This window comes from Miniopterus natalensis, chromosome 6 (assembly GCF_054644295.1).
Source record: "Miniopterus natalensis isolate mMinNat1 chromosome 6, mMinNat1.hap1, whole genome shotgun sequence".
NCBI lineage: Eukaryota > Metazoa > Chordata > Mammalia > Chiroptera > Miniopteridae > Miniopterus > Miniopterus natalensis.
The window spans coordinates 88,838,367-88,851,272 of record NC_142086.1 but is presented as its reverse complement, the minus strand read 5'-3'; the positions used below and the strand labels follow the sequence as shown (position 1 = coordinate 88,851,272).

Genomic DNA, 12,906 nt, shown 5'->3' with positions numbered 1-12,906 from the left:
TTTTGGGCTGTGAGCAGCCACGGGTGAGGCCAGGGTTTCTCAGCCTGGATACTGGTGACGTGTGGGGCCCGAGTTGTTTTTGTGGTGGGGACTGTCCTGAGCACCTTAGGGTTTCGGCAGCACCCTGGCCTCTCCTCAGCAGATGCCCGTGGCCTTCCTCTGATTAGAGGCCCTGGCTCCGGTGGACACTATGGAGGCCACGTGCAGAGAAGAGTAGCATCCTGGGGACAACTGTTAGCTTCCCAAACCCAGGACAGAGCCGGGGAAGGATCTCTCAAGAGGGTGTCATCCAAAGAGTTGTACGGAGTATTAGAGAGCATTACCCACCTTGACAACTGTATCCCTTCCAGGCAAACGCAAGGCTGGAGGAAACACTGGCTCATGCAGATGAAGGGGTCCCAGGCAAGACATGGGGCTTGGGCCTTGATCAGTGCCCCACCCTAGGGGGCCTGGGGGACAGAGACCAAGCTCTCTCTGCCCACCCCTGGGCCTCTACCCAGAACAGCCAATCCCCTTCCATGCTTCACTGGGCTCCTGCTTATCCTGCAAGCTTCAGCTTCCATGTCACCTCCTCCTGGAAGGTTCTCTGACCCCTCCCTGACCCCTCCCTCCCATCCCACTCTGACCACTGCTCCCTGCTGCCTCGCATCCGGACCCCCTCACTGGGAACGTGGCTCCTTACCTCACTCGCACACCACACACACTGATCCGCACTTGGGTTTTCTGCTGGCTCCTCACCAGAATGTGAGCTCCATGAGGACGGGGACCCTGTCTCTACTGACTGAGCAGCACGCTCACCCCAGAACCCGGCGGGGTGCCCACACCTGTGGATCTCCCCAAAATGTTTGCTGTACTGAAGGAAATCACTTTTCCGCTGAGCAGCAGCAGAGGACGAATAAGCGAAGTTCGTGACGGAGTCAAGTGCATGGGTACAAGGCAAACAGTGTCGTGACGTGGACATGGCTTATTTCCACGCAGGTGGTAGACTGAAGTGTGCGGGGCGCAGACAGTGGTGAGCAGCATGGCAGGGAGAGCTCCCATCCTTACCCCCCGTTTCTGAATGGTCAACAGACCCTTACGATGATCCCTCTTTTGGAGAAACGTTTTGTATCCCGAGTCCAATCACACCCCTGTCGATGTATCAGCAACATACACCCAAAGCCCGATGAGACAGTTAACCACTAAGCTGGGTGGTGGTCCTATTGTTCAAAACCAGGCTTCTAAGGGGCAATCGTTTACATACTGACCAAGGGGGGTGGGCAGCAGGTGACAGGGAGGGTGGTTCAAGGAGGACTCAGTGAGGATGTCCTGACATCTGTATTTAAAGAACACAGTCGTCATCATCACGTGGGCAGTGCCGCCTGCTGACACCTAGTCTGTGTGTCCCCATCACCACTGTCAGGTTCCAACACCAAGAACACAGAGACAGTCCGTCTAACTTTTATAGGAAGAATTTAATTATCTATACATGTAACTAATTCAAAAGTTGAATTACAGTTGTTAAAGCCGCAGGTTTATATATTTATATATTTTACAATCGTATCCATGAAAATACTGATGTGCACGCAGGTGGACGCGAGGGAGCGGTCCCCCCAGTGCCACGGGAGTGGGGGAGGGCTCTACACAGCCAGCACAGGGCCTCAAAGGGAGAGACGTAAAAACAGGTCACTACAGTTTAAAAGTCATTGTTAGAACTGCTAGGTTGTGCTTGAGGCTCCCCACCCCATTTTCTGGGCTGTCAGCAACGGGCATTTTTATTGAGAGCTTCCCACTAGTGTTTAAAAGACACACAGGCTTCAGCTACAGCACCTCTACACAGACACGGACCGTGAGCTCCATTTCATGTTAATCTGTAGAAATTCCACAGTCTAGTTAAAAAATGTAAACACTGGAAATTAATTGCAGGGAGACTTCTATACATTCTTTCTTGTCAGGAGAATTACTTGTTCAAAATATGTCATTCCGTGAAAAGTAACTGGGAGGAAACTCCATACAACAGAGATGAGGAAGAGACTGGATATATACTGTTGCTCGTAACACCCTCGATGGTATTGTCTACTGAGTTATGGCATGAAAACACGCAAAGTTTAAAACCCAAAACAGAAAACACCAACTCAACCCGATAAATCTGAGACCAAACAAAAACACAGGTGCTTTTGCGTGTGGCTACAAGGTCACTGTGCAAAATAAAACCAATGCAGCACGATCAGCATCGTACAGGTAATAACTTCTGCCGTGGGAGGAATGACTCTCTCGTGTACAGGATATGATTACATGCTCACAGGTACATCTGAACACACAGACAAGCACAACACCATGTTTAATTGGGATACTGAACCCTGCACATCCACAGTAGGGAAAACCCCAACTACACAATTGAGTTGGTAACACTGGGCAGAGTGAGAAATACATCAAGTCTCAGATTTACGGACACTCGGACGTTTTAACAGCACATGCAGCATTCCTTGATAGTGGGTCTTTTTGCAAAACCAAAATAGCAAAGAAGTAATTTATTTATTTATTTTATTAAAAGGCTAAAATATATATTTAAAAATAATTTTAAGACTATTGAAAGCACCTGTGCGAAGGTGGGGGGAGTCAATTCGAGTCGCCAGGAAAGCCACAAAAGGACCCACTACCCTGTGTTTTAATTTTTGCCTCTATCCCTGTGAAAACGCCACGTTGCCACCACATGCAACTACGGAAAATGAGGTAAACTGCTCTGCAGCGAGTTCTTCTACACGGAAGGCAGTAGGTGATCATGCTGGAAGTCACATGATCAGGCTGCATCTCCCAGCATCCCTCTGGGCAGTGATATGGGATAGTGGGTCTCTTTGAGGACTTTCAAGCCTGAGGGGGGGATGGACAACATATGATTCCTAGAAAAAGGAGGAAAACAACACATAAGCAAACAAAACAATGAGCAAAATCCAGGCCAGGGGAGTGAGTCAGGCATGTAAACAGCATGGCGCCAAAACGGTTTAAAAAAGGAGGGGCGGGAAGGGCAGGGACATGCTATGCGGGGGATGGAAAACCAAAACCAAAAAGCAACCCCACAAGATCAAGCCTCGCACTACGGAAGGTCTTCAGAGAGGCTGCGAAGGCAGCCACGGTCCAGCTACGTCCCGCAAACGCGGCAGAATCAGGGCAATGCTGCATGTGTCACCCAGGCACGGAGCGGAGGGCCGCAGCCGCCCGGCACTTACATTGCTGGCTTGGGTCCATGTCCGTGGTCAGCTTCACGTAGTTGGACGGGAAGAGCCCCACCTGTCCGCTGGCCTCGCCTTTCCACCAGTCGGGGTCCTCCCTGCTGAGCACGCTGATGACCTGGCCCTTGCTGAAGGCCAGCTCGTCGTCGTTCTGGGCGGCGTAGTCGTACATGCCGATCACCTGGCACACTGCGGGAGAGGGGCGGGTCAGCGCTGCGCCCGCACAGCGGCCGGGCGGCTGGGCGCCGGGCAGGCCCGCGCTCCCGTCCTCCCGCCGGGGCCGCGTCGCAGGGCGCTCCCTGCCTCTGCACAGTGGGAGCCAAGCCGAGGCGCGGCCAACACTGCACACCAACGCCCTGGTTTTCAGAGCACCTTCCTCTTTTCATGCGTGTCAGCAGGAAAGTTACAGTGATGCTCGGGTGCTTTCATGCAGGTGCTTCTGTTTCAGCAGCGGGAGTCCTTCAAAATGCTGACTGAGAGGCAGCCCGCTGCAGGGACAGGCGCACAGCAAGGGGGCTTGACAACAGCAGCCCTGTGCTGGTTTTGTTTCCAAGGTGGAAGGTAATGGTCATTTGACCTCTAAAAATTCCCAACCTTAGTGAAAGCAAAATAAAGTGTTTTATTCTCTTGCACCTTCGCGCCTCAAAATTTTGTCTTAAAGAAACTTCCACAACCAAGAACAAGCTCTCGTGCCTCATTTCCTAGCAGGGTAAACTGCTTTCATCGCCTGGCATTCCTACACGTCAGCTAAGTCTGCATGGTTAGGTTGCAACCCCAATTAATCTTTTGTAGCCAGCTTGTATGTAGGTTTAGGTTTTTCAAACTCTCCAGCTAACTCAACCACATCAGCAAATTATTTCTGTGGGTTTCCACCAACCTGATGAAGGGGACACAGCCAGGCCTCTGAAGGGACAGGCAACCCTGCTGGCACCACACCCTCCACCCACACAAAGCCGCAGCTCAAGGGGCCCAGCTGGGGTCGGAAACCAGCCACATCGTTTGCCAATCCTGCGCTGCTTGCAAAGACTGCCAAGTTTTCATCTTATTTCACTGGGATACATAGCACACATTTAACCACAGGTGCTGGCACAAAAAGTCTGCATTTTCCACAAATGCCACCCAAGGATTGAGGGTTTAAAGACCTAGAGCAGAATGCTGCTCCCCTCCCCTCACCCATCTCAAATGCTACCAAACCATCTAACTTGGTCTCTTCAACCAGAAACCAGTGGCCCGCTCAGCCGCGGAGCCCTCTGTCCCTCAGGGGAGTGTGTGCAGCATCCTGCCCAGTGAGTAAAGCCCCCCCTCTCATCCACAGAAAAGGTCACCGGGGAGTCACTTCAGTCTCATTGACAGCACATGACAGCCAGCAGACCCTGTGGCCTCCCACTCACTCTCCTGACCTAGTCAGATCCCAGCCATTTATTTTTAGAAGTCCCCCTTTGTCCCCTCATCCCCCAGCCCAAATCCCAGTTTAAATCGCTGGAAGGAAATCAAGAGAAAAATCTGGCTTTAATGCCATGGCATTCATGACTCTGCTAGGAGGACAGTTCCCACAAGGGCTCTGTTGTACCCAGCACGGCAGAGCTGCTTAGATATTCCGTGCTTTTGAAAAACATATTCCGAGACACAGTAGCTGGGTACAAGAAGCCCTCACAGCCAATGTGAACAACAACGTAAGCTACTGCAGAAGCTGCATGGACCCTAATGGGGTCGCATGGACCTCTGCAGGTGGGATGGTAAACGGCTTACCTGCCGGGAGAGCTGCAGGCTTTGGGGGCTCTGTCGGAGTAACTTTGCTTGTCCCAGGGCTTAAAAGTTTTACATAATTCGCAGGGAACCAGCCTATCTGGCGCTTTTTCCCACGTGCCTAAGAAAAAAATAATTGTATCAAAATGTGTGAAAGGCTCATGTTCTCTCATGACAGTCTCTGTGATAAGCACCTATCAAGGTCTGCACAGAACTGGAGACAAGTGGCATTCACAGCAGAATCCACGGTAGCCACACTGCAAACCGAAGACATTGGTGCCAAATTCAAATTGTAGCAAGTCAGTGAAGCCTGAGAGGTACCTGCATGGTCTGGGCTGTAGGGATCACAATTCAGGGTCTAAAGCAGTGTGTACAGGACAGAAAACTGCACATGTATGTAAGCTCTTAGCTGTTAATATTAGCTAATGCAAGCTAAGCCTGGCTGGGTAGCTCAATCAGTTAGAGCATCATCCCGATACGCCAAAGTTGCAGGCTTGATCCCCGGTCAACCAATGAATGCACAAATAAGTGGAACAACAAATCGATGTTTCCTTCTCTCTCCCTCTAAAATCAATAAATTTTTTAAAATCTTAAATAAAAGTTTAAAAAAAGATTATGGCTAATATCAACATTATATGTAGGTTTTAGGAATAATATTAATAGCACAAACACTTATTGGGTGCGTTTTGGGTGCTAGGCCTGTATTAAGCACTTTACATGCATTTATCTGCACAGCAACTCCAGAAGGATAGTAGTATGACTCAGATAAGTAAAGTGGCCACCTAGGGCCACAGGCTAGTCTCAAGGTCAGTGACAAGACAAGATTTACACAGTCTGCACTCTTCTTATGGATAACAGTTGACTGCAGATACAAAATACACGCAATACGCATAGAACACAAGAGTCTAAACTTGACTTTGTTTTCAAAAACCATCAGGCCCACATAAGGGCCACAGCCACACTTTTCACAGCCATTCCTTCCCCTTCACTCTAATTCAAGACAAGATCCAGTTACTGAGTGTTTACAGGACAGTGCCCAAGGAACTTGTAATATAGCTGGTGAGCCAAGACTTGTATCCTGACACTATTCTATGAGATGGAAAGACTAGGTAGGGATCGGGAGAGGTGCTGTGATTACTCTCTGCATCCCACCTGAAACAGAGACCAAAACAATTCACGTGTGCACACGCACACACACTCACACACATGGGAACTAAAACTCCTTTTGAGGCACAGAGGTAGCTTTGAACACACAGAAACCTGCCACTGGGCCTTGTAAAGCCACTGATGGAGAGCTCTGCTCCTGAAATGCCAGGGCCTCAGGGGTGACTCTGGGCAGGTATCCCTCCTCATGAATTCTCACTGTGCCAGACTCACTATCTGACTCAGGAGCCCAACAGATATGGATAAATCTTCAGAAGAATTCCTAGCTTTCAAACTTCTGCTCCTGGCTGTCTGAAGCTGAGGAACCAAACAGATCCAGATACTATGGTGTGTCCCTCCCTGTCTAAACGCAGGGCTGCTTTGCAATGAAACAGCACCCCTTTGTGATAGTGCATATTCCCATCTGGACGGAGGACTCAAACAAAAGGATACTCACCTGCAGCTCTCCTTCCCACCATCCACCTGGGTTCTTTTTTCGAATCAGAATCAGCTGGCCAGGGGCCAGGGTAAGCTGCTCGGGACCAGTGGCTGTGTAGGAGGCAATCACCTGGGCAATTTCTGAAAAACAAGATCAGACATCGCGCACTGTTACAGTCAGGACAGTCTAAGAAGACACAGCCACCTCCCAGGTTCACACCATCAAAGCCAACCTATGGGGCCTGTTTTCTACTAAACGAGGAAGGCTCGCTCAGCAGCCCCCATTCCACGACCGACATCACAAATGCAGTATCCAAGGCCCCAGTCTACTCTAGGACCTCGGTCAACTCTCAGAACTTACCAGCTTCTCTCCACAACTGACCCTCCCCCATGACCACGAACACCGATGCCAACAGCTGGGCCTCACTCGTCCCCTGCCCTGCAGTGCTCAGCACAGTCATCACTGGCCCAATAAGGGAACACTTTAGTGAAGCTCCCACCTGCCAAGCACAGTAGGGAGGGAAACCCTGTTTCCTTAAGAAACCACTGGGAATGGGGCACTGCCAGTCACCTGCAGCTTTAGACTCTCCCCTGACCCAGGAGGTGTTTCTGGGCGGCTCACATTCTGAGGGTGATCCCTGACATCGGGCAATGTCAAGTTTCCTGCTTCTATTTTAAGTTAAAGGAGAAACCTGGGGTAGAGGTGGGAATTTTACACAAAAACAATTCAGCACAGAAAACAATGTAAATAGTTCTGTACTTTTACTGACAAAATGTCATGGGAACAAAGGTCATGGGAACAATTCAGGGAGCACTGCAGACGGGGCCGAGGAGTCTGCATGCACTGGGACAGGCTGGTTGAATCCTGGTGCACTGCAGCCACTGCTTCCTGAACTTCCAGAAGCAAACAGGACACATGGTCCTGTTCCTCTCCCTTGCTCCCTCTCCATCACAGCCGAGGGAAAGAGGCAGGCAGGGATGGGTCAAGAGACAGAAAGAGGGGTGAAGGGGCCCTGTCCTGTGACCGCATTTCCTCCTCTATGGGTACGCAAGCAACCTGTCACCCTGGTGTGCAGACAGATGGCTACCACGCTAGGAGTGCCAGGCTGTTGGGGGTGCAGGCCTGGGCCCCCCAGATGCTTTGGAGAGCGTGGAAAGTGAGAGGAGCCCAGATTACACACCCCAGCTCTGCCAGAGCTCTGGCTGGAAACCTGTGCTGACGACAAGACCTCGCCGAGCACACCAAGGACTGGCTCTAGATTCCAAGTTTTCAGTCTGGACAAAGTCCAGCACAGTGACCTATTTGGCCCCAGATGCTCCTGCTCCTTATAGGGCCTGCATAGCCAGCGACCTGCCCCACCCTCTCTTCTGCCCTGTGTCCCTGAGCAGCTCACGGGGTTCCGTGCATAGTTAAGCCCACCTGGAGCCTGTGGAACTCAACCTGCAGACGACTCACAGCTAAGCAGAGATCTGTGCCAGGCTCCAATACCCGACTCTGACAAAACCCTACGCAGCCTGGATCCCTCTTCCCTGCCAGGCGAGGCCATCCGGGCTGAGCACCAGATACACACACCTCCCTGGGCACAGCGGGGACTCTCCAACCTAATTCCCTGGACGTGCCACGTGACCACCTGATTTCACATCTGCTCCTCTCGCTCCTGCTTCTATTAATAGAACATGTGATTTTGTTTCAAGTGCCGTCAGGAAGGGAAAGGGCATCCTGAGCCCCGCAAGATGATGACCAAGCAGCAGCTGACCCCAAATCCCACAACTGCCCACCATCCTGCCAGAACCCCTGCTTCTTGACCCAAGAGGCCAGGCTGTGTGGCGATCTCCTCGGTCCCTGGGTGCGCAGCACAGACACATTTCATGACCATGTGTCCGTTACTAATGATTCCAAGGGAAGGAGGACTCCCACCACTCCTAGGAACGAGTTTTTGTCTTTTCTTAGGCTTCTGGCCCTAATAAACAAAAACTAGGAGCAACTGTCAATCACATTCAAAACATTGAAAAGGAAGCATCAGGGTTTGTAACTTACCAGGTTTTTTTCCTAAACTCCCTGTTTTCCCAGCAGTTCCAGAGCCCTTAAAACAGAGCAAAAGGTCTCATTTGCATACTGCAGAGTTTTGGTCATGCAACTTAAAAAACGATTAATGGTGACACCCCCGGCTGAGCCCCTGCACCCCCCTTTCATCCCCGGGAACACAGCAACACTGTGTCTCCAGATGGGAGGACAAGTATCAGGGACACACGGGGCAGCAGAAGTGCTCCCAGCACACAGCTTTTGCTCTCTTCTCTGAGAAAAAGGAGAGCAGGTGGCCCCACAGGATCCCAGAGGGCTCAGGTCTTGACAGCATGTGGCCCAGGCATGTCCTGTCCCTGGGCCACGTCAAACGAGTGCCACACTAGCAATCTACTGGCCCACGTCCAGAAACACTACACTCGTGCTCCTGCTCAAGCGGTCAGTTATGAAATATCTCACATGTAAAAGGCACAGACAGTTGTGAGCCCAATGCCCAGAGTTAATACATGAAAATATTAATATTTTGCTACATTTCCTTTAGAGTTTTCTTTTAAAAAAAGAAAAAAAACTGCAGTGGCGAGTCAACTCCCCCTCCCCCACCCCATTCACCTCTCCTTTGTGTGCTGTCCACCCAAATCCTACACTGTTTAAACACTGAATTTCCCTATCGATGCAGGATGTAGTCCACATAAGCAGAGTATATTTTCTTCAATTATTAAGTGTTCCAGTGTCCCGGGGTGAATTCCTTTATGGACATTCACAGAATTTCACGCCAGCCAAGTCAGCCACAGAGACGTTGAGCCGGGACAGAGGCCAGGCTGTGGCGTGTCATAAAAATGTTTTATTCTGAATTCTCACCCTTTGTCCCTACCTTTCAATTAAAACACAAAGCTTAATAAACTTAATGAGTTACTGTAAGAGTAAAAATATGTAATTTACCCAAGAACGCAGCTTATCACAGCCCCTTTACTTTGGTTATTGAAATTTAATAACCATTTAAATGGGGAGAGTTGGAGTTAAGATTTTTATTCTGACTATGCTTTCTGTATTAACAAAGTCACACATACCAGTCTCCCCTGCTATTTGTATAGGCTGCACAGCAAAATAAAGGAACTAGTGAAACAAGTTTCTCAATGACCAGTTCCCTTCCCAGGGCAGGCCTGTAACATACCCTGGACATTCCACAGAAAGAACACCACGGTTGGCAATGCCCAATGATAGAGCTCAAGCAGCTCCGATGTGCTCCTGTCAAGTACCACGGCCAGCACATCAGCTAGGACACACCAGAGGCCAGGTCAGCCCTGCGCCCCCAAGAACGCAGCAGGGAAGCCGCCAGGCTGTGCGCCCAGCCCCTCTCCAGCAGCGGAGGGCGTGCCCGTGGAGCGATTCTGGAATCCCAGGCGAGGCCTGGTTTTTACCTTTGGCAGGATGTTTCCTTACATACAGAACTCTGTCCAAGTAGGATGAACAGGCTGACGTTTTAGATTTTTCTATTATGAAATCATGTAGCTAAATGTCCCAAATCTTTAGTGCTGCTAGTTCTGGGGCTAATAATTTAGGACTGTGGTTAAGAAGCACCTTACACCTCAGCTTATCTTTAAAAAAGTTACAGTGTATTTTTTTACTTACTGACTTCAGATGGTGTTTTATAGAAAACTACAATTTATTCAAATGTAAGTAATGGCTTTTGTGTTTTAACTGGTCCAAAAGGTGAGGTCACTTTGAAATTTGTCATGCATGGTAACACAGTGAGTTTTAGTTTTTAGTGCCTCTCCCACATCATCTGTGTGACTCTCATCGGATCCACTGGCTGCTGGGCTGTCCTACAGGGAGAGGGGCTTCCCTCCTGCCTCTGTGGATTCTTCAGGGAAGCCGACTCTGCAAACCCTCTGGGGACTCGAACTACTCTCAAGACCACAGCAAGGGAAAACGAAAAACAGAATGGTAATAGAGACACTCCCTAAGAAAACAATCGCAGCAAAATGAAGCTATTCCTGGGACCTACAGGAGAGGCAAGAAAGCCAGTGGTGGAAACTGTAGCTTGTCACCAGGCCCAGCCTGGCTCCCAAAGCCACTAAGCTGTGGAGGAACCCAAGGTGCATCCTGCGCCTGGCTTCAAAGGAGACAGAGAGCTCTGTCCACAGCTTACACCTGGGGAGGTGGCGCTCTAGGTGCGTGACAGGAGGTATGAGGAGAGAGAATGTAATTGGGAACTGACTGCCCATTCCTGTTGGTTTATGTATAAGCAATGCTGTCAAATGATGATAAGGGTACCCCTACACCCTCACACTAACCTGAAACTGGCCACTCCAAGATGGGCTCCCAAACTCAGTAGCCCACCGCTTGGGTAAATTTGCATTATCTCTTGTACTATCTAAGACGACAGTTTATGTCACTGAATTTTTAGAACCCCCTTTAACAACAAGGGGGCCATTTCCAATTTACAATAATGACAGCATTTAAAATAAATTCAGACCCTCATCAATGGAGATACTAAGGCCAAAAGTGTAACAATCTCTTGGATCTTGTGTCTTCCTATTGTGTAGGAAAAAACACAAATTTTAGAAACTCTCTACTACCAATATTCTGGGGCAGTATCACCAAAGTACTTTTCTTTACGTGGGACAGACACTGCTGTGTACCTTTCTTGGGGTGTCCCAAAGCAATGGGCATGAAGACCTAATTAAGAGCATTTGTTCCAAGTCCTAAGTCAGTTACAGGCAGGAGTGGGGATGGCGCTGAATATTATCGCCCCCGCTGTGCAGGCGCACTGTCACACAGCCTCCGTCAGCCCGGGGCACTCTTCTGCTGGTGGGAAGCCGAGGCTTACCGGGCAGCACCAAATGACAAGTTCAAAATTACAGGTCACACTGTATCGGCTGCCACATTCCAGAACTTAGCAAAACCCAACCAAGGGTTCCACCTTCAACCGTCCGAGACTCCCTGCGGAGAGAATGACTACACAGAAAGGGAGAGGAAACAGTTAATGTGGGTTTACCTCTGAATCTTTAAGCCTCACATAGTTAGAAGGGAAGACTCCGGACTTGTCGCCCACTGTTCCTGTCCACCAGTCACCATCTTTCTTGGTAACCAAAATCACATCCCCTTGCTGAAAGGTTAAATCGCCTTGCTCAGAGCTCTCGTAAGTGTACATGGCAATAAACTCTGGTGGGGAGAAACATTGAGACACGGAGAGAGCGTGGTTGTTTACAGAAATCCCAGACAGCTTTGCAAAAGCAAGTTTATGAATAAGGAAGTTAGGAGGGGAGTCATTCAAGAGAAAGGCTAGTTACAGATAAAATACAGAGTTTCTAGACACCCCAGGCCACAAGTTCCCAACTGCATGTGAAAATTCAGTCACCGCAGGGACGAGACACCAACCGCACTTCCACCAGCATGGAGTACCCAGAGTGCGCTACAGTTTAGCATCATAGCTTCTTCCCAAAATGGGAATGACTGTTACATCTGCTTTAACAGCTACTGAGTACTCATGTGCCGGGCACTGGGTTCCATGCGGAAACAGGCAAATTCCTGGTGCGCGCACATCAAATGTCTGCATTTCAGTTTTGAGGGGATCCAGTCACAATTTTAGAAAACTTTTAGATACAGTATATCCTTCATGCAAATCAAATAAGGCAAGGTTTTCATTATTAAAGTGCCTGACTGAAAACTTATGTCCTACTGTGCCATACACACAGATGGGAGGAAGCTGTCAGAACACAAAGTTAAAATTATACATCATTTTGTTAAAAATGGGCATCTGCCTGTCACTCAAGTGCATACGCAGGAAGGATGGCTGATGATGAAACAGTGTCCAGCCAACCCCAGAAAATCATCAAGCCTCTTTAGCAAGCTGAAAAGACAAACAAGTTTCTTATGTTTATTATTCCTGTAATTCAGTCTGAGGAATAGGAGCGAGTGTTCCTTGCTGTCTGGAGTGGGAAGGGCGTGCCTTCCAGAGGAATTCTCCTTCCATTATAAACAGCTGATTCTACTGAGGCTTAGGCACCAAGTCACACACTCAAAAGACTACCAGACACCATTCTAGACACTACCTACAGGGTAAAAGATCTCCTCTTCTACTTTTTCTCCATTTATCCTACGCCTTTGTATATTTTTTAATCAATAACAAAAATCACACTTTACCCCCAAAATTCATGTTTATGATGGGTGCTGTGTGTTTCCTGCTAGAACTCAGATGATGGGCCTTAGCAACAGAGTCTGACGTTCATCAGCAGGCAGAGATCTGTGGTGGGAGTCGGGCTGAAGGGAAGAGCCCCTGCCGGGGGCGCTAATGGGAGTGAAGCAAACACCAAACTCCAAGCCCCCCTGTGCTTGGGCTCGTGT

General features: G+C 49.3%; 1 protein-coding gene across 1 annotated transcript in view; it reads right to left on the bottom strand.

The window, feature by feature from the left end:
* The window catches only part of ITSN1 (intersectin 1), a 159,829-nt gene that overhangs the window by 32,088 nt on the left and 114,835 nt on the right, over positions 1 to 12,906 (bottom strand). Inside the window, exons 24-28 of the mRNA XM_087818469.1 lie at positions 11,558 to 11,724; positions 8,575 to 8,620; positions 6,556 to 6,677; positions 4,959 to 5,076; positions 3,207 to 3,398 (exon numbers count right to left, since the gene is read on the bottom strand). Of these exons, the coding sequence (XP_087674595.1) occupies positions 3,207 to 3,398; positions 4,959 to 5,076; positions 6,556 to 6,677; positions 8,575 to 8,620; positions 11,558 to 11,724 (645 nt within the window). The remainder of the gene's footprint in view (positions 1 to 3,206; positions 3,399 to 4,958; positions 5,077 to 6,555; positions 6,678 to 8,574; positions 8,621 to 11,557; positions 11,725 to 12,906) is intronic.